The 23965-nt window shown below is 36.7% G+C and overlaps 1 protein-coding gene, 1 long non-coding RNA gene and 1 pseudogene across 2 annotated transcripts; 1 reads left to right on the top strand and 2 right to left on the bottom strand.

The window, feature by feature from the left end:
- Positions 1 to 531: 531 nt before the first annotated feature.
- On the bottom strand, positions 532 to 1788 carry LOC140004989 (uncharacterized). The gene is made up of 2 exons (XR_011812810.1): positions 1162 to 1788; positions 532 to 1057 (listed from the first exon to the last, which is right to left on the bottom strand). It is a non-coding gene; the product is annotated as an uncharacterized lncRNA (long non-coding RNA).
- A 1224-nt stretch (positions 1789 to 3012) lies between these two features.
- Positions 3013 to 3708, bottom strand: LOC140004988 (dirigent protein-like; annotated as a pseudogene).
- A 7955-nt stretch (positions 3709 to 11663) lies between these two features.
- LOC113738602 (sugar transport protein 8-like) lies at positions 11664 to 20508 on the top strand. Its single transcript, XM_072044976.1, has 5 exons — positions 11664 to 11884; positions 11981 to 12078; positions 18976 to 19196; positions 19293 to 19913; positions 20050 to 20508. The coding sequence occupies exons 1-5, from the start codon at positions 11664 to 11666 to the stop codon at positions 20506 to 20508; spliced, it is 1620 nt and encodes a 539-aa protein (XP_071901077.1).
- The last annotated feature ends 3457 nt before the right edge of the window (positions 20509 to 23965 follow it).

The raw sequence follows: 23965 nt of genomic DNA, 5'->3' as shown, positions 1-23965 counted from the left end.
CAATTCATCAACCCCAAAGGTAGCATCAGTCATTGTGTATTTTGTGTTTTTATTTTATGCCAAGTCTTTACAAATAATTTCTTTTCAGCTGATGTTGATTTCTTTTCAATTCAGTTCATGCCTCCATTGCTGCAAACACACGGGTTGTTAGTGGATCTCCTCAGACTGAGACTATGCTCTCTCTCTCTCTCTCTCTCTCTCTCTCTCTCTCTGTGTGTTAATTGATTTGGCTATGTATCTCTTCAAGTTACTTGATGAATTCTGCTCTCCATATTTGAGTTAATGTGTTATATGGGAATTCTGTTCTAAGTAATGTGACTGGAGGGCTTTACCTTGAGCATTTAGCCCCAAACTTTAAGGTAAGATCTTGATTGTACGGCTCGAGGGCTTCATCGGCTGATCATCAAGGATTACGATCAGCTGTTGCGTCTCAAGAGTAGGTTATGAGCTAGGCGGAGTAGCAGTTGTTTTTATGATCTTTGTAGAGACGTTCCTCAAGGTCACCATCTTAATAATAGCCTTTCTCTTACATTTGGCAAAACCATTCCACTTCTCAAGATCATATCAGTTACATTCGATACAACAAAAGAGCACAAGGATTAGTTAATGCTCACGGTAAATATACAAAAGCAAAAGGAAAGGAAATTATTAGGCTTCTAGAGCCTCGGATAGAAGTAGGGCTTCTTCATAGGGTTGAGATTAGCCTAGCTCAACTCGTGTCCACCAAAATTGCATCAGGGAAGAAGTAGCTGTATAAGACAAGGCTCAATTTGTTTATCTTCTAGAAGGCCTTTTCCTCAGTATTTCCAGGGTTGGGGTTAGTAGGGCTATTCATGGGTCTTCACCAAAATCCCCAAGGAAAGTAAGAGCTCAAGATGTAGAAAAACCTATACTTCCCCTAATTGATGAAGTTTAGGGCATCTGCCATCAATATTCATACCTTGGCCCACGAGCCGAAGCAAAACCAACCTTAGTTTTTTCCCTTTTCCAAAGTGCAGAACTGCCCTATGTGGCCAACCAATACCTCTAGTTGAGGTGCTTGCATAGCATTTGAAACCTGACCACGATACAGATAGCATTTAGAATTAGCTAACTGACAGTTGTTGTCCAGTACTAAAGACTAGCCCAAAAGAATGGTGATATCAGCAAGTAGAGCCCTACATCTTATTCCTCATAGTAGATGGCAATTGATCCCTCAGGAGGCTGAGTCACCGTCTGTGATGGCTCAGGAATATCAATGGAGAAGGACCTTTTCAAAGGGTATTTTGTCCTAATGCTTGTGGCATTGGAATGTGTGGTGAAACTCCAAAAGTGGGGACCTTCTCAAAGTCAAAATCATCCAACTTCTTTGGTGCAGGAGGGTTCCTCTATGCCCATCTTGAAGGGCTCGTCCTTAGATTCCTCATACTCTCCGTCCTCCTCTTCAAGCTGCTCTTCCTCTAAGTCGGTTCCAGTGGTCTCAGAATCCTCCCCTGAGGTACTCCCTTTTTCTTACATACATACATACATACATACATACATACATATATATATATATATATATTCACACACACTAGCAGCCCCTCTGCTGTTGAGTACCTAGTAGTAGCCGATAGTGTCAGAGGCTATATTGTCCAAGGTGCAACTTTTACCCACTTTGTAGTATAATTTACCGCTACCACCAAGTACTCAGTAGCACCCTCGCATTATCGGCTATATAACTATGGGCAAATTTTTGGGGCGTTGATATATTTATACACATACACATACACACACATACATATCTGTGTGTGAGTGTGTATGTTTGTGTATGTATATGTGTGTGAGTGTGTGTGTGTATATATATATATATATCAGTATTCATAGTATATTCGTTAAGATATATTTTAAATTTTTATTTTCAGAAATATAAAATTAATTAGAAAAAGTAATAAATGCAAGAGAGGGTAGACAAGATTAAATAAGTAAGGTATGCAAGTACAAGAGAGTATAATAATTGCTAGAATGTATTTTGTGGAGGCCAATTGAGTATTTGTCTGCCTCAGCAACGGGTGCTTGGAGGGGGGCCTCCCCAAGATTCGAACCCTAATCCTTTGGGATAAGGGTCTTGGGGTTGAAGTTCTGGTGGCCGGTGAATGTTAGATGTATTAACAAGAGTTCTTAGGGCACCTATTAGAAAAAACCCTATATATGTGTGTGTGTGTGTGTGTGTATTTGTGCATATGTATATATGTACATATATGTATTTGTATTTGTTTTTGTGCATGTATGTATATATTCTCTCCGTCTCTCTTTGATAGTTTTGGTATTTTTTATCTTACATGGTTTAAGAATAGTTAGTTAACTTTATTGGAAGTGTAAATCTAGCCTACTATTTTCCTAAGATACATTACATTAATATTAGTAGTATAAGTAACCATTATACCTTTACATTAATTGCAACAATAATATTGATGAAAAGTTGCACTATTCAAGGCATGAATCAAAGCAATTAATAAATACAGTAGGATATATTCTCTAATAACAAAGTACATTAAATAAAGGTATTTTAGAAAAGTTAAAAGTTAACTATATTTTTTAATTTAAAAGTGGACTATAATTTGGAACAGATGAAAAATGAAAACAAAACTATCAAAGTGGGATAGAAGTGGTATATGTTTACATATATTTATTTAGTTATTTATTCACATATGTATTCATAGAGCTATTCTATCAATTTGCCAACACGTTCGAATTCAAATTGATTATAAGTTGTTTAAATTCGATTTGTTTTTCATATGAACAAATTTTTATTGAATTTGAATGAGTAAGAACTAGTTTTATGCATGAAATCTCGATCCGCTAATAGTTGTATTTTTAGGTTAAAAAAAGAGAAACAATACATGTTACATGAAAAAGAGACCATGAATTAAAAAAATTGCAAGTCATCTAACTAAGCCAAAGTTCCAACATTTTTTCAGTGGAATTTTTTTTTTTAAAAAAAAGGTTACTATAATGAAAAGTATTAGTGTTATATTTATTGTTATAGGCAAATGACTATTGTTTCTTGAAGAAAAGGAAACATGCTAGAAGCACATAGTCGTTTTACTCAAGTCACTTCTAGCAGTCATACAATTTAACATCCACTCAGGGCCTGAAGTAAACATTTCCCTCTATTGCATTTGTCGTTAAAGTGGCAATCCCTCTAGCCATAAAGAAGTCACCAGTTCCACCTATTACCAAAATATCTCTCGTCGGGTTCAAGGTTGGATCAGCACCCGCAAAATTAAGGGAGCCCTTATGTTCAGTTGAATTGAATACGAACAAGAAAGGAAGCAAACCAGTGCTAATCATAAAGGTACAAGCCCTGTGCTCTACCTACTGGGGTTGATGTAGATTTTTGTCTAGAGTGATGGGATCATCGAAAACGACCGTCTCCAAAGTTGAAAGGGGGTGCCAATGCAGTTCTGGTACCCCAGTCTGGTGCCCCAACTATGGCTGAAGTTGCATTGTTTCTGTTGTTTCCCTTGTACAAAATATTGTGAAAGAAAAAGACGGGCTCTTTGCAAGGTTGTGATTGAGGTTGAGGAACTAGTATATAGCTGTGTGTGGTGGTGGAGATGGAGAAGAGGAGGCTAAGGAAGAGAGTTGGGATGAGGGATTTTGCAGCCATTGCTTTCACCTTTCGATTGTTCTCTCTGGAGATGATTGATGATAAAAAGTATTAACAAAAAAGTTCCACCAAAATGCAATGGCGAGTGAGAGCCAAGGTCACTAAAATAAGACGGATTAAATGAAAAATAGTCAGCATTAATTTCACACTACAAAGTAGTTCATATAAAGACATCCGAATTACTGTCCTCTATTTAAAATCTAAAATGTTTGAAATTAATCAAAGTGGAGACCGACTAGGTGGCTTAATTTTATTGGCTTCTCTGGTTCTTTGCTATTTCAAGCTTCTGTGATTACAGCAGCTGAAGCAAAAGAACGATGGTACTAGTGAATGTTGCCAACTTCGACAACTAGAATCTTTTGATCATTGATTCATTTTGACATAAAATCCACAAAAATTAAGCAAAGAAAAGTTGAATCATAAACATAAAAAGATAAAGAAAAGAAGGAAGTTGTTAACCTCAGGTTGCCAGCTTTGCTCTTATTTTGGTTTGATTGTTTTAACCCTTTGCACCTTTCTGCGGGTTTCCATACTAGAAACGTAGTTGCAAGGAGGATCTTGTACAAGCGCAAGGAGGATCTTGTACAAGAGGAGTTTAACACACTTTTCTATATGTATTTGTTTTAACAAAAATAGATGAGGGAGAGGGAGAGGGAGAGGGAGATTTTGGAGGATCTTCATGAAGAGTTTTACGCTCAGACGAGAGAGGGAGAGCTTCAAGAGGAGCCCCAATTCCTACAGGAGTTATATTCTGAGATCCTCTTCCTGTGTTTCATTGACCGCCAAATTGAGATGTGCCTAGAAGATAGCACACCCCTTCATGTGGTGGGAGCATCAGTGGACACGCCTCATCAAGTTAGTACCATTGCTCTTATCTTGGTTTGAACTTAAATGTTTTTTCTTGTATTCTATGGATTCTGTCATACTTACAACCTAGCTTAATTTCAAAATCCTTATTTATTATTGCTTTTTTGCTTTTAAAATCCACCAAAATTAAGCAAAGAAAAGTTGAATAAAAACCATAAAAAGATAAAGAAAAGAAGGAAGCTGTTAACCTCATGTTGCTAGCTTTGCTCTTATTTTGGTTTGATTGTTTCAACTTTCAGTAACTTTCTGTGGTTCTTTCATACTTAGAAACTTAGTTGCATTACCTCCAAATTTTGTTCATCTAACACATTTCCCTGGTCAATTGAAAAAAAAAGTAGATAAGTAAGAGCGAGCTCATGAAGGGTCTTGCACAAGAGGAGTTTAACATATTTTTCTATATTTATTTGTTTTAACAAAAATAGATGAGGGAGAGGGAGATTTTGGAGGATCATTATGAAGGGCTTTACGCTCAGGAGAGAGAGAGAGAGAGCTTCAAGAGGAGCTCCAATTCCTACAGGAGTTATATTCTGAGATCCTCTTCCTGTGTTTCATTGATTGCCAAATTGAGATGTGCCTCGAAGATAGCACACCCCTTCCTACGGCAGGAGCATCAGTGGACACACCTCATCAGGTTAGTACCATTGCTCTTATCTTGGTTTGAACTTAAATGTTTTTTCCTGTGTTCTATGGGTTCTGTCATACTTACAACCTAGCTTAATTTTAAAATCTTTATTTATTATTGCTTTTTGCTTCCAAAATCCACCAAAATTACGCAAAGAAAAGTTGAATCATAAACATAAAAAGATAAAGAAAAGAAGGAAGCTATTAACCTTAGGTTGCCAGCTATGATCTAATTTTGGTTTGATTGTTTTAACATTTTGCACCTTTCTGTGGGTTTTTCATACTAAAAACTTAGTTCCATTACCTAAAAAAAAAAATCAGATGAGCCAGAGCGAGCTCATGGAGGATCTTTGTAAGAGGACTTTAACACACTTTTCTGTATTTATTTGTTTTTGACAAAAACAGATGAGGCAGAGAGAGATTTTGGAGGATCTTCATGAAGACCTTCACACTCGGACAAGAGAGCGAGTGCTTCGAGAGGAGCTCCAATTTCTACAGGGGTTATATTCAGAGATTCTCTTCCTGTGTTTCATTGACTGCCAAATTGAGATGTACCTAGAAGATAGCATACCTCTTCGTATGGCGGGAGCATCAGTGGACACACCTCATCAGGTTAGCACCATTGCTCTTGTCTTGGTTTGAACTTAGTTGTTTCCTTTTGTGTTCTATAGGTTCTGTCATACTTACAACCTATCTGAATTTCAAAATCTTTATTTATTATTGCTTTTTGCTTTCAAAATCCACCAAAATTAAGTAAAGAAAAGTTGAATCATAGACATCAAAAAATAAAAAAAAGAAGGAAGCTATTAACCGCAGGTTGCCAGCTTTGCTCTAATTTTGGTTTGATTGTTTTAACCTCTTGCACCTTACTATAGGTTTGTCATACTGGAAATTAGTTCCATTACCCCCAAATTTTGTTCATCTAACACATTTCCCTACTAAGTTAAAAAAAAATAGATGAGCGAGAGTGAGCTCATGAAGGATCTTGTACAAGAGGAGTTTAACACACTTTTATGCATTTATTTGTTTTAACAAAACTAGATGAGGGAGAGGGAGATTTTGGAGGATCTTCATGAAGAGCTTCGAGATGAGCTCCAATTCCTACAGGAGTTATATTCTGAGATCATCTTCCTGTGTTTCATTGATCGCCAAATTGAGATGTGCCTAGAAGATAGCACACCCGTTCATATGGCAGGATCATCAGTGGACACACCTCATCAGGTTAGCACCATTGCTCTTATCTTGGTTTGAACTTAAATATTTTTTCTTGCATTCTATGTGTTGTGTCATACTTGCAACGTAGCTGAATTTCAAAATCCTTATTTATTATTGCCTTTTACTTTAAAAATCCACCAAAATTAAGCAAAGAAAAATTGAATCACAAACATAAAAATAAAGAAAAGAATGAAGCTGTTAACCTCAGGTTGCCAGCTTTGCTATTATTTTGGTTTGATCGTTTTAACCTTTTGCACCTTTCTGTGGGTTTTTCATACTAGAAATTTAGTTGGATTTCCTCCAAATTTTGTTCATCTAACACATGTCCCTGCTCAATTGAAAAAAAAAATAGATGAGAGAGAGCAAGCTTTGTACAAGAGGAGTTTAACACACTTTTCTATATTTATTTGTTTTAACAAAATAGATGAGGGAGAGGGAGATTTCGGAGGATCTTCATGAAGAGTTTCATGCTCAGACGAGAGAGGGAGAGCTTCAAGAGGAGTTCCAATTCTTACAGGAGTTATATTCTGAGATCCTCTTCTTGTGTTTCATTGATCGCCAAATTGAGATATGCCTAGAAGATAGCACACCCCTTCGTATAACAGGAGCATCAGTGGACACACCTCATCAGGTTAGCACCATTGCTCTTATCTTGGTTAGAACTTAAATGTTTTGTCCTGTGTTTTATGGGTTCTATCATACTTACAAGCTAGCTAAATTTCAAAATCTTTATTTATTATTGCTTTTTCCTTTTAAAATCAACCCGAATTAAGCAAAGAAAAGTTGAATCATAAAAATAAGAAGATAAAGAAAAGAAGGAAGCTGTTAACCTCAGGTTGCCAGCTTTGGTCTTATTTTGGTTTGATTGTTTTAACCTTTAGCACCTTTCTATGGGTTTTTCATACTAGAAATTTAGTTGCATTACCTCAAAATTTTGTTCATCTAACACATTTCCCTGCTCAATTGAAAAAAATAGATGAGCGAGAGCGAGATCATGGAGCATGTTTGTACAAGAGATGTTTTACACATTTTTCTGTATTTATTTGTTTTAACAAAATAGATGAGAGAGAGGGAGACGAGAGAGGGAGAGCTTCAAGAGGAGCTCCAATTCCTACAGGGGTTATATTCTGAGATCTTCTTCCTGTGTTTCATTGACCGCCAAATTGAGATGTGCTTAGAAGATAGCACACCCCTTCGTATGGCAGGAGCATCCGTGGACACACCTCTTCAGGTTAGCACCATTGTTTTTATCTTGGTTTGAACTTAATTGTTTCTTTTTGTGTTCTATGGGTTCTGTCATACTTACAACCTAGCTGAATTTTGAAATCTTTATTTATTATTTCTTTTTACTTTTAAAATCCACCAGAATTAAGCAAAGAAAAGTTGAATCATAAACATAAAAAATAAAGAAAAGAATGAAGCTGTTAACCTCAGGTTGACAGCTTTGTTATTATTTTGGTTTGATTGTTTTAACCTTTCGCACCTTTCTGTGGGTTTTTCATACCGGAAATTTAGTGATAATAATATCATCGACATAAACGACAAGATAAATGCTACCTTTTGATGGAGAATGACGATAAAACACTGAATGATCAGCCTCACTACGGATCATGCCATATTTTTGGACAACATCACGAAAGCGTCCAAACCAGGCCCGAGGAGATTGTTTGAGACCATAGAGTGCACGTTTTAGTCGACAAACCATTCCACTAGACTTCCCCTGAATAACAAAACCAGGTGGTTGATCCATATAAACTTCCTCCTGCAATGCACCATGAAGGAATGCATTCTTGATGTCTAATTGGTGCAAAGGCCAATGATGAACAGCAGAAAGAGATAAGATGAGACGAACAGAAGACATCTTGGCCACTGGAGAAAAGGTATCAGTGTATTCCAGACCAAAAATTTGAGTATAACCCTTAGCTACTAGACGAGCTTTAAGATGATCAATTTGACCATCCGGACCAACTTTAACAGTATAAATCCAACGACAACCAACAGTTGATTTACCAGGTGGGAGTGGGACCAGCTCCCAAGTGGAATTGGAGTGAAGAGCAGCCATTTCATCTTTCATTGCCTGACGCCACCCAGAGTGGGACATAGCCTCACCTATAGTTTTAGGAACAGACATGGACGACAAAGAGGACAAAAAGGCATAATAGGATGAAGACACGCGCTGATAATTGAGACAAGTATAGTTGGGACATTGATTGCGAGTAGAACGAATACCTTTGCGGACAGCAATGGGTGGGCTGGCTGGAGAGGAGATCGTGGTAGGTGACGAACTTGGAATAGTTCGTGAGGCATCAGGGACATCAGCAGATTTTCCAACACCATTATCTGGAACTGTAGTAGGACAATTCCTTACATTGCGTCTCTGGTAAGTGAGCAATGGTGGTGATGCGGGTGAAGGTAAGGACTCTTTAGGAGGCTGACTAATGTCAGTGTCATGAGTAAGAGGAACAAAATAAGTAGAAACAGGAATATCCTCCGTGATTGTAGAATGGTCAGACTTGTTAAGCTGAAAGAAAGGAGTAGACTCAAAGAACGTAACATCTGCAGAGATGATGTATCGTCTAAGATCAGGAGAAAAACATTTGTACCCTTTTTGTGTTCGAGAGTACCCCAAAAATACACATTTGACAACACGTGAAGATAGCTTATCTTTTCTAGGAGTGAAATCATGTACAAAACATGTACAGCCAAATGTACGAGGGGAAATAGAAAATAGTGGAGCATTAGGATATACAAAAGAGTAAGGAACTTGATCCTTAAGGACAGATGATGGCATGCGATTAATCAAATAACATGCAGTGAGAATGGCATCCCCCCAAAAACGTAACGGAACATTTGCATGAAGAAGTAAAGTACGTGCCGTTTCAACCAAATGTCTATTTTTCCTTTCAGCAATCCCGTTTTGTTGTGAGGTGTGAGAACATGATGATTGATGAATAATCCCTTTAGACTCCATAAAGGACTTGAAAGAGGTGGAGAAATACTCATGTGCATTATCACTACGTAAGATTTTTATGGAAACACCAAATTGTGTTTGAATTTCAGAGACAAAACTTTGAAAAATAGAAAACACTTCAGATCTATTCTTCATAAGAAACACCCAAGTACAACGAGAATAATCATCAATGAAAGTGACAAAATACTGAAAACCTAAAGTAGAAATAACACGACTCGGTCCCCAAATATCAGTGTGGACCAAAGAAAATAGAGATTCAGCTCTACTATTAGCCCTTTTCGGAAAATGACTACGAGTGTGTTTTCCAAGCTGACATGATGCACACTCTAAGGAAGACATAGTAATAAATGGCACCATCTTTCGAAACTTATTTAAACTTGGATGACCCAAACGACTATGGATTAGCAGAGGATCATCTACGGCAGAACAAGATACTGGTGTTGGTAAAGACAGATGGTAAAGTCCCTGAGACTCACGCCCTGTGCCAATCGTCCGCCCCGTACCTCGATCCTGTAAAATTACAGATTCCTCATCAAATGTAACTAAGCAGTTAAGAGAACGACACAAATGACGAACAGATACTAAACTAAAAGGACAATTGGGTATAAAAAGAACAGAATCGAGAGGCACAGAAGGTAGAGGGTTAGCCTTGCCAATCCCTTTAGCTTGAGTTTGTGAGCCATCAGCAAGAGTAATATTGGGTAGAGAAGTAGAACTATGGAGTGAAGAGAAAAGTTGTGGATTACCAGATATATGATCTGTGGCAGCAGAATCTAAAACCCATGGGCCAAGAGATGGAGATTGAGAGACACATGCTCTAACATTACTAGTGTGTACAACTGAGGCAGTAGGTGTGGAAGACTGTTTGGCTGTAAACCATTTCACAAAATCTTCATACTCGGGCTTGAGAGTTGGTTCTGAACTTGCGCAAGGTTCGGATTGAACAATATTCGCCACTTGTTGGGGAAGACGTCCATGCAAGAGCCAACACCGATCTTCTGTGTGGCCAACCTTTTTACAATAGTCACAGTAGGGTCGATTTTTGTTACCATTATAACCACCTCGACCACGGCCACGTCCACGACCTCCTCTTTGGTTGGATTGAGATGCCAAAGCTGATGAATCAACAACGATATTCTCCGAAGATGATTTTGATTCATCCGGGAGCCGTAACAGCCGTGAAAAAGCTTGAGACAAAGTAGGAATTATGGGGCTAGCAAGAATCTGATCACGAATGGTGGAATATTCTGCAGGTAATCCAAAGAGAGCCAAAAGCATAAAAAATGTACCTCGCTGAGAGAGTTGTTCCTGCTGAGTTGCAGCAGGGGGTAGCAACTCATTGAAATCGGAAAGGACCCCTTGAATTCTGCCTAAGTAAGAACTCATAGGCATATCAAGTTTTCGAGGTGCAATGAGACTCATCAAATCAGAACAAACGACATAAACACGAGATATATCATTAGTGTGTAATGCTTTGGCATGCTCCCAAACACTAAAGCAAGTCTTATGTGGACGGAAAATTTGCTTTAGTGAAGAATCAATGGTCTGCCAAAGCATGCTACACAATTGAGCATCGATTCGCTCCCACTTGGATGGATCAGTCATAGTATCATCAAGTTTAGTAGTAAGATGATCTTTATATCCTTGTCCCATAAACCATAGCTCAACGTCAGCAGCCCAAGTAGAGTAGTTACTGCCTTTTAGTTTTTCGGTAGTAATAATAGTAGAACCAGTAATAGATGGATTGGACATGAGAGGAGTTGTGGATTTAGATGTAGATGTTATAGATGTATCGGATGTAGACATAATGATATTGGGTTAAAGAAAATCACCGGGTAAAATCACCGGGTGGGATGATTAGAAAACGAATTTCTTTTTCTCAGTTGCTCTGATACCATGAAAGAGAAGAAGCAAGAGAGGAAGATATTTTGGGATAACATTCCTTCACACTCTTTTGTGAGTAGTACAACTGACATATATATACAAGATTGAAATAATCTAGATCCTAAAATCAAGCTATCAAGATCCTAAAATCAAGTTAGAATAATTAGCTATCTACTTCCTATAATTAAACTAGGATAATCAGGCTAATAATCAGGCTATCTAATCCCTATAATTGATGTATAATATATCACACATATCTAGATATATTCAACACTAGGAAAGCATGATTAGGCACCCTGTAACCAAATATTTCTTGGAAGTCGAGCTTTATCAAACTTTTCATCAAAATCTATTAATTGTGTGGATGTAGAATTGTCTATAGGGCTCATGTATAAAGGAGATCAATTATTTCACTAGATGTTAAATGAAGAACTATTCTACCAATGTGTGAACCCTAAAACTTCTTTAGTTGTTATGCCAACCACACAGGTTGAAAAAGCCACAACCCCACAAAAGATCAAAGAGGAGCCTAGTTCATCCTGGTCTACAGTGAAACCCCAACCCAAACAATCCCGGTACCTGCTAGAGATTGAAGAATGGACTGTTGAGCCCGAGTCTACAGCAGAGGTCCGGTTCAGTGCTGAATCTGTCTCTATTACTCAATCTGAACACATTATGCCTACCCATTCACCTAGGTAATCTAGTATATTTTGTGTAAAGTTACATGTTAATGCGAAAACTCACACTTCCTTGCTAATGAAGTCAGCATGATTTTCTTTTGAAAATTGCAGATTTGTTCAAAGGAAGGATGTCATCAATCGAATTCGAATTCTGAAGCTGCTAGCACTATTGGGTGGGATAACTGTAGGTTATGCCTTCAATGTTTCAGGTAACAATCCTTTTAACTAGACTATTACTACCAACGTTTAGTTTAGCATAAAATTAAAATCAATGGGTCACAAGGTTTCAGAAATTGGAAAGACGAACTAGATACATGATGATGATCCAAAATTTTCTACCCAGAACAAAAACATAGTAAAAACAAGTCTAAGATAACAAAGAGAGACCATTAATTCAGAATAGAGAGATGACAAAGAAAAAGAACCTCAATAATGTATACTTCATCCCAGCTGCTATGGAGTTTCAGAATGGCAGGCATTTCAGAACAATTGCAGTAGTGAATAACCAAAATTAGCAAAACCCAAAAAGAACAGGGAAAATTAGGGAGGGATTCCACTTCCACCTAATATATAGAGCCAGAGGATAGGAGAAAGATAAATAGAGAGAGGGAAGGGGAAAGAGAGGATTGCAGCATAGGGCAAGAGAGAAGTGGAGAAATCAAAAGCAAAAGAAATTATGGATTTCAATATTTGACTGATTGAAATTACCAAGATAGGTTAAAAAAAATACAATCCACCTATTTAGGAATAAAATTGTTGTCAGTATCTTCGCTCACTTTGCATATTTCTTGAGACTATAATCGGAAGTTTGGGTATATAAATGATGATTACATGTTAAATCCAAATTAAATAAAAAAAAGTGAAAAAAAATAGAACGATGGCTGCAGTAGGATACATAGGTTAATATAAAGCTAAATGCCTAAATATGTAAAGTAGACCATATTATGTTGGAATTTGCCATTGGGCTGGCCCATTGCTATAGGCCTATTATGTGATGCAATTACTTTCCTTTTTTTAATAATAATTTGTCTTGCTGGTTTTCTTTTGTAAATTGTAATTAGTATCTGATTTAGATAGACTAGTGAGATGGCCTGCGCTATGCGCAGGAGGGCTAATATGTTCCGTATTAAATTGCTTAATTTTTAGCCATTATATATTTTTTATAATATAGAGAGTCATATAATTGTTATAAGTCTGGCTTGAATTATAAAATAATAGTATGGTAAATTGGTTGGGTGAATATAATGTTAATAGTTTGTGTACTATGGACTATGGAGGATATTTTATAATATAATGGTTAATAAAGTACTATAATTGAGAAAATGCAGTGTCGACATTTGTGTGGTATGATTTGTATAAATTATGTGGTCTGGGTGAGGCAATTATAAAGATACCCATCTATATTTATGTATATATCTATTACTCACTAAGTTTCATAAATATAAGCTTATTTCCTTTTTTTGTACAAATTAAAACATTATAATCAATATAATCACAACAATTATTTTTCTATCATATTTTTGTAAAATATTGCTCACTAATATTAGATCATTAAATCCACATTAAGAGCCATGTATTATTACATTGTTTTTGAAATTTACAGTATTTTAATTTTTTAATGTAAGAAAAAATCTAATTAATGTTGCATGCTTGACTAAAAGAATAATAAAAAAAATAGCATACAACATTGCTTTACAATTTAGAGCAATTTAGCACCATTAAGAAAAATGAATATGCTAAAAATTTTATAATAATTATATATATACATTAAATATGGATATCTATCTAACAATATAAAAGTGAGAGTTTGTCAAGTGATTATCCTACAATTGTTATTGGATGTCTGGGCTATTAGTAAATTACAAACTAATTATTGTTTTTTAGGGAATGAAGAGAATAAGAATAAAAACAAGGACATTAGAAATTTGTAATAATTATATAGAGTAAATATGGACATATAGACTAATATATCTTTATAATTGTATGTTTTAAAAAGTAGTAGGATTAGAAACCATTTTTAGTCCAAACCCTTAACACCTTAACCGATTTTGGTTGATTGTGATAACAATGTTGGACCTCTCTTTTCTTCTTTTTAATTGGTATTCAATTTTTGGGAATCGTGCGGTCAAAAGCTACTGCTGAACATGCTAAACAACCACTGCATTCAACAATTTTACAAAACACTATTTTATTTCATGTTTTTGCAATATATGCATTCATTTTTCTGCAAACAATTTTATTTCATGTCACAGTAATAAAATCCATTTTTTAAAGTCACTATAGCCAATAATAATTTATTCATTATTTCCTCAATGTGTATTTACAGAACACTTAGCAATTTTATTTCGTGTTAAGCCAACAATAATTTATTAATTGTTTCCTCAATAATTGTGCATTTACAAAAAACTTCAAAAGCAAATAATTAACCACAAAATTAACTTTATACTAAAAATACAAGACTAACTTTTAAGTTTTTTTAAAAAAGTAAAAAAAAAATCACCAAATTCAACGTTCCAACTTAAAGAGCCTACATAAAAATGTATATAATAACATTAAATCACATAAATTGTCTCTTTTTAAGATGTACAACATATAAGGTAAAAGTTAGATTGGATGGTAAAGTAGCACATGTGAATTTTGACAATCAATAATTTTGTTTTTCTTCTTCTTTTCAAGTAGTACTATTAAAGAAATATAAGAAATCAATAAAATCCAGCATTTTACGTTCAATCCAAATTTCAAAAAGGAAGTCCCAAACCCAAGAGGGATGAATCATGAAAAAGGAGGGCGTGATGGGCGTCTGCTGGCAGATACGAAATCACGGTCACTTTCCATTTAGTTACAGGCAAAGTAGCAAACAAAGAGGTAGCAACAGCTGGAAGCAAATGAAGCAGTCCAATTGACAAAAAAAGGCCAACCATTTGGCAAGAATTACGGGATAACCGCTTGACAAGAAATGCAATATTCATTGGACAACTCTCCCTTTTATATAATTAGATTATATAGATTATATATATATGTTATAATATGGTATAATATAATTGTTAGATATCTAAGTGGTCTTAGCGATACACACGCTGCTCCTGGAGAGATAAGGTGATGGTGATGATCCTTGAGTGTGAAGACACGTGATGCACCATTCCCTAATCTATGCATCATAATAATGCAGTTTATGCATGCCACCACCACTTTTTTTTCTTTTGGTTTTAATCTAAGTCATTTCACACAATTGACGAAAATAGCCTCCACATCCAACAACAATTACAGCATAGCCGCTTGACCAAAAAGGAACTATTCAGTACCCAACTCTCCCTTTTATATATTTAGATGTGCGCATGTATGATATATTAGCAAGAGTAAGTTGACTCAAAATCGGGTTGATGCATTGTTGTTGTTCATTCCTCCACTTTGAAGGTGAGCACAGCATTCCACACATGCATTTTGCATAAGAATGTAGGTATCATCATACTACCCTGAATAATTGATCCCATGTAAACACGTGGCTAGTGTGCATTGCACTAGCAGTGGTGTTGAGAGGATCAACCCAACTCCGAGACTCAGAAGGAGACTGTTGACAATTTGTTGGCATCTAATGTCTGAAGCTTTGGGAACCAAATGTAGATTAAGTTGCATTAGTGACGCTCGATCGTCATGCAATATATAGCAAGACAGAAGGTTGATGTAGATGGAGATTGTCAACAAATATTGTTTATTGATGATGGAAGAAAATTTCTACCATCTATTATTCTGTAGATATCTAGAAAAACATGCTAGCAATGAGAACATACAACCTAACACAGGAAGATTATTCATATGCATGACAGAGTTAAGAGGACGGATAAGGAAGGTAGCTTAGCAATGTGGACTTCATCCTAATTCCACTGATATGGATTTCAAAATAATCTAGTACTGCTAAGAATTTTGCCCTCTTGGAAACTTAGAATAATTGAACAAAGTAGCAAATAACCAAAAATCAGCAAAGATATAAAAGGAGAACAGAGACAGAGGAGAAAGGGAGAGAGTGGAGAAAGAGATGTGGTACTTGCAGCATAAGGCATGAGATGAGGGGTTAAAAAAAAGTAATTGGGGACTTGAAGATGAAATTGACTGAATTAAAAAAAAAATTAGAAGCAAATTCAATTCACCAATTCAGGAATAAAACCATCTCAGTTCCTTCACTCCGTTTGCATAGATCCTTCACCCTTGCCAGGGAATAAAAACAAAATTGGAAGATTAAATGAAAGTTTGGGTATGAACAATGGCGGCCTATCAGAGCCAAATCAAATTTATCAAAAAAAAAGGGATGACTGTCTGTTGGATACACCGATTATGCTATACATGTCAAGTAGACCAAATATGTTACAATTTGCGATTGGGCTGGACCATGGCTATAGGCCTATCCTCTGGTGCAAGTACATGACTCTTTTCAAGCGTTTTCTGATTTCAATTTTCCAATACGTACACTATTATCCATTAGTATTTGCTCTGAATAAATCTATACAGATATGGTATTAATCTGCCCATATTAGAGAACCGCTTCTCTAACATCATACATAGAAATAAAAATGGACCAACTAAAGATGCCTTATTCAATAGGTTAATTTATGATTCAAAAATGAAAACATTGTAGATTGACTCGATGCTTTGCCTATTCTTTCAGACATTGAAATTTATGCAGTGGAGAATGATTTTTACACAGTAATAGCATTCTAGTGTCCAAACAAGTTGCCCTAAACGCACCCTGCATCATCTAATGAGATTTTGATGTGTTTGGCATGCATTCAAGTTTCCCTATCTCTCCCCCCTCTCTCCGCCCTCCCTCCTTCCTTTTTCCCTCTCCCTCTCTCTTTTGTCTCCGTCTGTCCCCTTCTTCCCCTATAACTCCCTCCCTCTCTCTCTCTCTCTCTCTCTCTCTCTCACTCCTTCTGTAACACCCCAATCTCCCTCTCCTCTCCCTGTTGACCTACAACTGTCACCATAAGCTTCATAACTGTGACTTCTAACTTCACAGTTGAACAAAGTGGGAGGTAGTATGCTACTTTCAAGTCGATTTTTATAGTATGCTGCTGCTACTAATTCAAGATAATGATATTGATGATGCTATCTTACAGCTATTCCATTACATATCCTACACAAAACTGATTTGTGCTAATTGACATCCTAGTACTCAAGACAAAACTGTCTATTAACAGTTGGACAAATTTTCTACCATCTATTTTCCTGTAGATATCTACAAAAAGATGGTATAAATAAGAACAAATAACCTAATACAGGGAGATGATTCATTTGTAAGAGAAAGAGAGAGGATAGACAAGGTACCTCAGTAATGTAGACTTCATCTGTTCTGTGCTTTCCCTGATATGGAATTCAAGATACATCAGCTACTACTACAAAAGTGCCCACCTGCAAACTCAAAACAATTAAACAATAGTAGTAAATAATAAAAAATCAGCATAAATACAAAAGGAGACCAGAGACAGACAGATTTTACACAAAAAAGAAAAGGATAGAGACAGACAGAGGGAATGGTGGACAGAGAGAGAGATAGAGATGTGAAATTCAGCAAAGGGCGAGACAGAAGAGGGGAATTGAAAGAGAAAAGCAATTAGGGATTTGAAGATTAAATTGATTGGATTTGGAGCCAAAAGAAGTTAAAAGACATAAAATTCACTACCTTTCCATAGATCCATTACCCTTCCCAGAGAATAAAATTGATTTGTTTTTTGGTTCTAAGGGGGCCCAAGGCCCTTTTACATTTCGAAGAATAAATTTAAAGTTAGGGTATGAACAATGCCTGCCTATCAAAACCTAATGAAAAGTGAAAAAGAAACCTGTTGGCTACATGGGTTAAGTTAATATGTCAAGTTATACAAAGTAATGTTAGAAGTTGCCATTCAGCTAAGCCCATGGCTGTAGGCCTATTCTCTGGTGCAACGGACAACCTTGGGACTGAAAGGAACTCCATTCCAATTACCAACAGCAACTAGCAAAGCTTCTCTCACTTTACTCACTCTCTCTCCCACTTTCTACCTTAATCCCTTTCCTTCCTCCTCCCCCTCTCTCCCTCTTTCTCCTTCCCTCTGTTCCCCATCTCTCTCTCCCTCTCTCACCATGTCCCTCTTCCTCTACCCCACTTCACTTCCCTCTCCCTGCCTCCCCCTCTCTCCATCTTTCTTTTCTTTCCAATCTTTCCTCTTGCTGTGAGTAGTAAAAATTCAAAACTATGGTTCCTCACTTCGCAGTTGAACAAAGTGGGGTTGCATTATTTACAACATGCGTATGATTTTGGAGCACTTTCCACTTATTGGCAGAGAATTTGACATGATTCTGGGGACAGTTCTTTTTGAACACATATAAACCCTCCTCTCTCAGTGAATGGAAATCATCTTTTGTAACCACTAACAATTCTGCCCTTAACCAGGACCTAGCATTAGGCTTTTTAGGATCTAAATTATGTCTTTTATGGCTGTCCATCATGTAAAATCTGAAAAAGTTAAGTCGTTCTAAGAAGATCTCATCTTTAACTGCCGCTCAAACTATTTTCTAACATAAGCAAGAAAACCAAACCACTGGCTTAGTTGTATAGTAAGCAGAAAATGAAAGCAACTTGAAGAAGCTAGACTTAAATGTTCCTTTGAGTCATGCCTATCCTATAAGCAATTTGCTTTGGTTGCCAAGGAAATAGCTTACTTTTACATATTAATCGAAGAATTTAGACTTACCGTTGAGTTTTCTCTAGCTTACAAGCATTGTTTTGGTTGAAAATGAATTAGCTTAATTTTTACATATTCCTCTGTTGAATATATCACCATACAATCTACTACAAAGCCTTGGGTTTACACATAATAAATATATCACCTTATTCCTCTAATGAATCTTCTTTTCTATGAAAAATTTGACATTTTGATTATTTACATGATATGAAGTTTTTAGGAATTAATGATTGTTGTCAATCCTGATTATAAGTGTCATGTCCAACTTTTCTTATATATGAAGCGGTTGATTTTCAGGAGGTATGTTCAGCATACCAATTTTCTTGAAAAAATTTCCAAAAGTCAGAAGAAAGATAAACATGGCAAAGAGAACAAATTTCTGCACTTATGCAGATTTTAAATCTCTAATGATTTCATCAATCATCCCCCTTGGTGCTTCGATATCAGTGCTGCCAGCACATGTATTATCCAATCGATGGGGGCGGAAGCCAGTGCTCAGGATAGGACTCATACTGCTTTCAGTGGGATCAGGTCTCTTTGCTTGGCTTCCACTTGCATTTTTGGGGATTGTGGGTTCGATTATGAGTGGTCTTGGTAGCGGCATTACAAATCAGGTACAATAATATTATGAGGAGTACAATTGATTATTTGATTTGTTTGAAGATTTTTTGGATTTCAGTAATGTAACTTGTTATGTTTATCAATTGCAGGTCATTCCCATTATATGCTCTGAGTTAGCCCCAGAAGAGAACCTAAGTGTCTTATATGGATACCAAAGTTTGGGTGGTTTTGTTGTCTTGGGGATCTATCTCATTGCATCCTACTCACCTAAATGGGTCTGGAGAGTTCCATTTGGCATCCTCTGTTTCCTCGCTGTGGTCTTGCTAGTTATCTCATTTTTTATTGATGAAAGTCCACGATGCCTAATTCAGCAAGACAAAGTGCAAGCTGCTCGACATGTTTTCACAAAGTATAGGGATCCGAGGAAGACCATTGTTGATGAGGAATTTGCTGAGCTTGAAAAAGCCATAGAGGATGAGAAAAAGATAAGTGCGGTCAAAGATTTGCTAAGTCCTCAAAACAGAGCTACTTTGATCATCAAGGCAGTAGCAGAACTGGTGCCTCAATTGTTAGGAGCATCTTCTCTAATGTTCTTCGGGCCATTGGCTTCAACATCAGTCTCTTCTAACTCACATATCCTATTCATCACATCAGCCGGGGCTGGATTGTGGGGTTTCCTCATGACACTGTTTGTTTCTTTCTTTCTACTCAAGAGATGTGGACGAAGAAGGGTGGCCATTGGTTCTTCTTTCCTTACATTATTATCACAGGTTTCACTTCTTACCCTTCTCCCCTTTTGATTCAAAATTTGACATTCATCCTCCTTTTATGATTTTACACTCAAGGGTTCACCATATAGACATGCAATAATTTCTTGGTTTATTAGTACTTTTCTAATTGTTGCAGATCTCCTTGTGGGTAGTCTTACACTTCTTTGCAAATTCACACAGCGATTTCACAAAGCCTGTTGCCTATACTATGATAGGAGCAATAGCTCTGAACTATGCTGGCTTCAATATGCTAACCAACCCATATGGCTGGATCAAGAGCTCAATAGAGGGACCAGGTGGAGCACTAGCAGACGCTTGGTTGAAGAGTCTTGGCCCTTTCATGATGGTTATCATGAATGTGGCATTAATCCATATGTTTTGTACAATCGAGGCCTTTGTTTATGTGTTCACAGGCTTCTTTGCAGCTTTCACTACTTCCTTTGTATACATTTTAGTGCCGGAGGCCTCTCAAATTGGAACTTATAACATGACAAGGCTCATCTGGATGCTGCAGTGGTTTTGGAAAAAGTTTATAAAGGAAGAAGACTTAAAATTCGTAAAGGAAGAAGACTCATGCTCAAAGCAGAGAGTATAGTGTTGATAGTTGTTATTAAGGCATGACATTGATTGTTGTAATTAATAATAACTTGAATCTTTGTTGGACCAAAGCTATATGTAGCTCCAACACAGCACTTTTAGAGGGTAAATACAAGTTAACAATCGGTAAATATTCTAGGAGGTTCTTTGCTCTGAAGTAAAAAGTCTTACTCTTTGGATGTCTTCTACTGGATTTGATTAAAAAGGACATTTTGCCTCCAGCTCTCAGCTCAACTTCTGATAAAAATTAAAACTCTCTCTGCTTCCTCCACCCAACCCCTCCCTCCCCCCCCCCCCCCCCCCCCCCCCCCCAAAAAAAAATAAAATAAAAAATCCTCCTTGCATGGAGAAGGTTGCAGCTTTGCTCCCATCTTCTTTTTTCTTCATTTCTATTCCCCCAAGAAAGCACACAACCTATACTAATAAACTTCAGCTTGAGCAACCCAACAGCACATTCTTACACCCCAAAAAGGGGAAAAAAAAAAAAAAGCACGGAGGAGACCAAGCCTGTGGGAAAAGTAAAAAAACGAGGGTTAATTACATTTGCCTCCCTTGAGGTTTGGGCAAATTACAATTCAGACCCTGAGATTTGACCATATTACATACACCCCTTTTAGTAAAACTGTTTAAACCCACAAACAGAAATACCTGAAGTGACAAATCTGCCCTTATACTCAACATAGAAGTCGGATATTTTATTCTTTGAAAAAATAGGAGATGAATAAAGAGTTATAGTAATAAAGAAAATGATTAAAAAAAAGAAATATACATATTAAAGAACAGGACAATTAAAAATTATGCTAAAGAAAGCCAAAAAAGGCATTCCCCTGATTGGTAAAAGAATACAACAGAAGCAAGCCCTAAAAATAAAGGAAATGAAGGAAAGAAGGTCTGCCTCCACTACTACCACCTTCCTCAAAACATATAGTTCTCCATGGTTGCCACTGTCACCAATACCACCATCACCCTGCTACTGTTGCCATTCATCACTATCCTTCGCTGTCACTATGGCTTATGGCATACCCATCATCTTTCCTATCATCCTTTCTTGTTCTCTCCATCTTTCTCAATTCTAGGATTTCCTCCTCCACTGTCATCTTCTCTTGTACAAGCCAAAAAAAATACAAACAGAAAACCTACGTTGTTGGATTTATAAGGAATCAAAGATCCCAGTAGAGGAATCAGTTGGTGCTCTCGACCTAATTTTGGTTTTGATAATGTTGATCTATTTTATGCTAATGTTTGCATTAAAGTTGAGGTTCTTTTTTCTTTTTGGGTTGAACCCAAGGCCACCAGTTCATTCTTGACTTTCCATTTGGAGTTTCTTGGTTAACTAGGTATTCTGCCCTGACGCTATGCGTCAGGTAGGTACGACCTGGTATTTTATTATAATGAGTATGAGTTTGAAAAATTGGAGGGCAGAAAGAATTATTCAACCGACAGGAGGAGGTCGAAATTGCTGACTGCCAAAATTTAGGTAGCTGAGATTCGTTATTTAGCTGGTCTATGTGCGCGCGTGTGTGTGTGTGTTTTTTTTCCCTTCGTTAGATGTAGTGTTCATGTGTGTGCATGTGGAACGGAAATATTGATGAATAGAGTTAATGACAATCTTAACTATGACTCAAAAGCTTTAATACAAACAAAGAGAATGTTAAAATGATGGAACTACCTCAGAAGTGGCATTGCAAGACTTAATCTTTAAATGATGTAATTTTCTATCAAAAGGCATAGGAGCATAGGATAAAAGGTACATTTATAGAAGAAATAGGTAAAGTGCCACCTAATAAAATGGCAGATGTGGGAGAACATTTCCAAACAATATCATGCATGAAAAAGGGGAAAAAGTGGTATCTTAATAAACTACAGTCCTCCAACTTAACAACGCCAAAGCTCTCTCATGCTTTATCAATCTGTTGACAATTCGTGAAATTATCACCTTGTCTAATTTAGACTTTTCACAAAAGTTTCTAAAGTTGTAATTGTTTTGAGTACTCTTTACACACTTCCGTAGCCAATAGACACAAGCTCCACATATACCAGTTATACAACTTAGATTTGCCCGAAGATTATGTGTAAAGAAACAAAATACCCAAAGATAAATGCAAATAGATCTATGAGAGAATTCAAAATTACCAGATCATTCAATTTTGCCAAGATCTATCTAGTCCTTTTTTGCCAATTAACATGAGGAAATGCAGCAGATTGAGAGAGTCCCAAAACTGAGATAGTCTTAACTACTTCCTGCTAAAGCACTACTACGTGAGCTGATAATCACCATAGAGACATTCAATCAATTGGAAATACCCCAAAGGAATAACACGCAATAGCATCAGTCTCAATAAAGCAAGACACAATTTAATCACATAGAGATAACAAGCCTCTCTGAAGATCCTTGTCAGCAATATAAACTTAAACTAAATGAAACGGAACTTTGAAACAGACAAATCTAACATCGCAATAGACACATTTAGCAAAAAGATTCAATTATTACCTGAAACCATCTATTGGGGAAGCTTCAAATGCTTGAGATATGGCTTAGTACAATCGATATCTTTGACTTATCTTGCATCAGAAACATTGCTAAGCTTAGATCAATGATACAGAAGCCAAAAGCATAACTATGATACAAAAGTAAAGCAACTAAAAAAGAGAAAGCATGACTTATATACGAACATCAAACATCCAATTTGCAACCAATGAGTAGTCATGAGTTGTAATGAGTAGTAATCTGCATGAGTAGAAAATTTGCAACCAATGAATAGTAATGAGTAGTAAATGCAAATTTGCCACCAAAAACCAATCCTAATTCAGAAATATCCATGAGATAAACAAAACTTAATCCAATGCTCAGGCTCCATAAGAATTGAAAGGAAAGAAGCCGAAGTACAGCATGCAAAGTACCAGCCAGATTCTAATTTATATAAACCTCAACATGATTGAAGAACACACATGAATGACAATCAACAATAGCAGAATAATACAAGACCAATTATACCTCATATCTAGCACAAGATCAGTTCAAAGGACCGGAGATTAGGAGAGAGTCCCAAAACTGAAATTGATGGGCATTAAGTCTCATAGGATCCAGAGAAAGGGATTGAATCAACAAAATCAAATTGGCCTTGGTGGAGGGAAATGATGGTGGAGGGAAATGGATATAAGATAGGTATATGAAAAATAAAAAGGGATTGAATCAGCAAAATCAAATTGCCCTTGGTGTAGGAGATGGATATAAGATGGGTATATGGAAAACAAAACTAATGAGGTTGGTACTTCAAACTCTGCCAGTCATAGGAGAATTGAAGATCTTGTTTTGCATTTGCTAGGGGATTTTAGATAGAAAACAGTAGAGAGGAGGAAGAGGAAGAGTGGGAAGCAAAGTTTATCAGTGTTTTGCCACGGAATTGCCACATGTCCTCCAGGTCGTGTCTTAGCAAGTTACTTGTTGGCATCAT

The sequence above is a fragment of the Coffea arabica genome, chromosome 4c (genome assembly GCF_036785885.1).
Source record: "Coffea arabica cultivar ET-39 chromosome 4c, Coffea Arabica ET-39 HiFi, whole genome shotgun sequence".
NCBI lineage: Eukaryota > Viridiplantae > Streptophyta > Magnoliopsida > Gentianales > Rubiaceae > Coffea > Coffea arabica.
The sequence above is the reverse complement of the archived record's forward strand: the minus strand, read 5'-3'. Positions and strand labels throughout refer to the sequence as shown.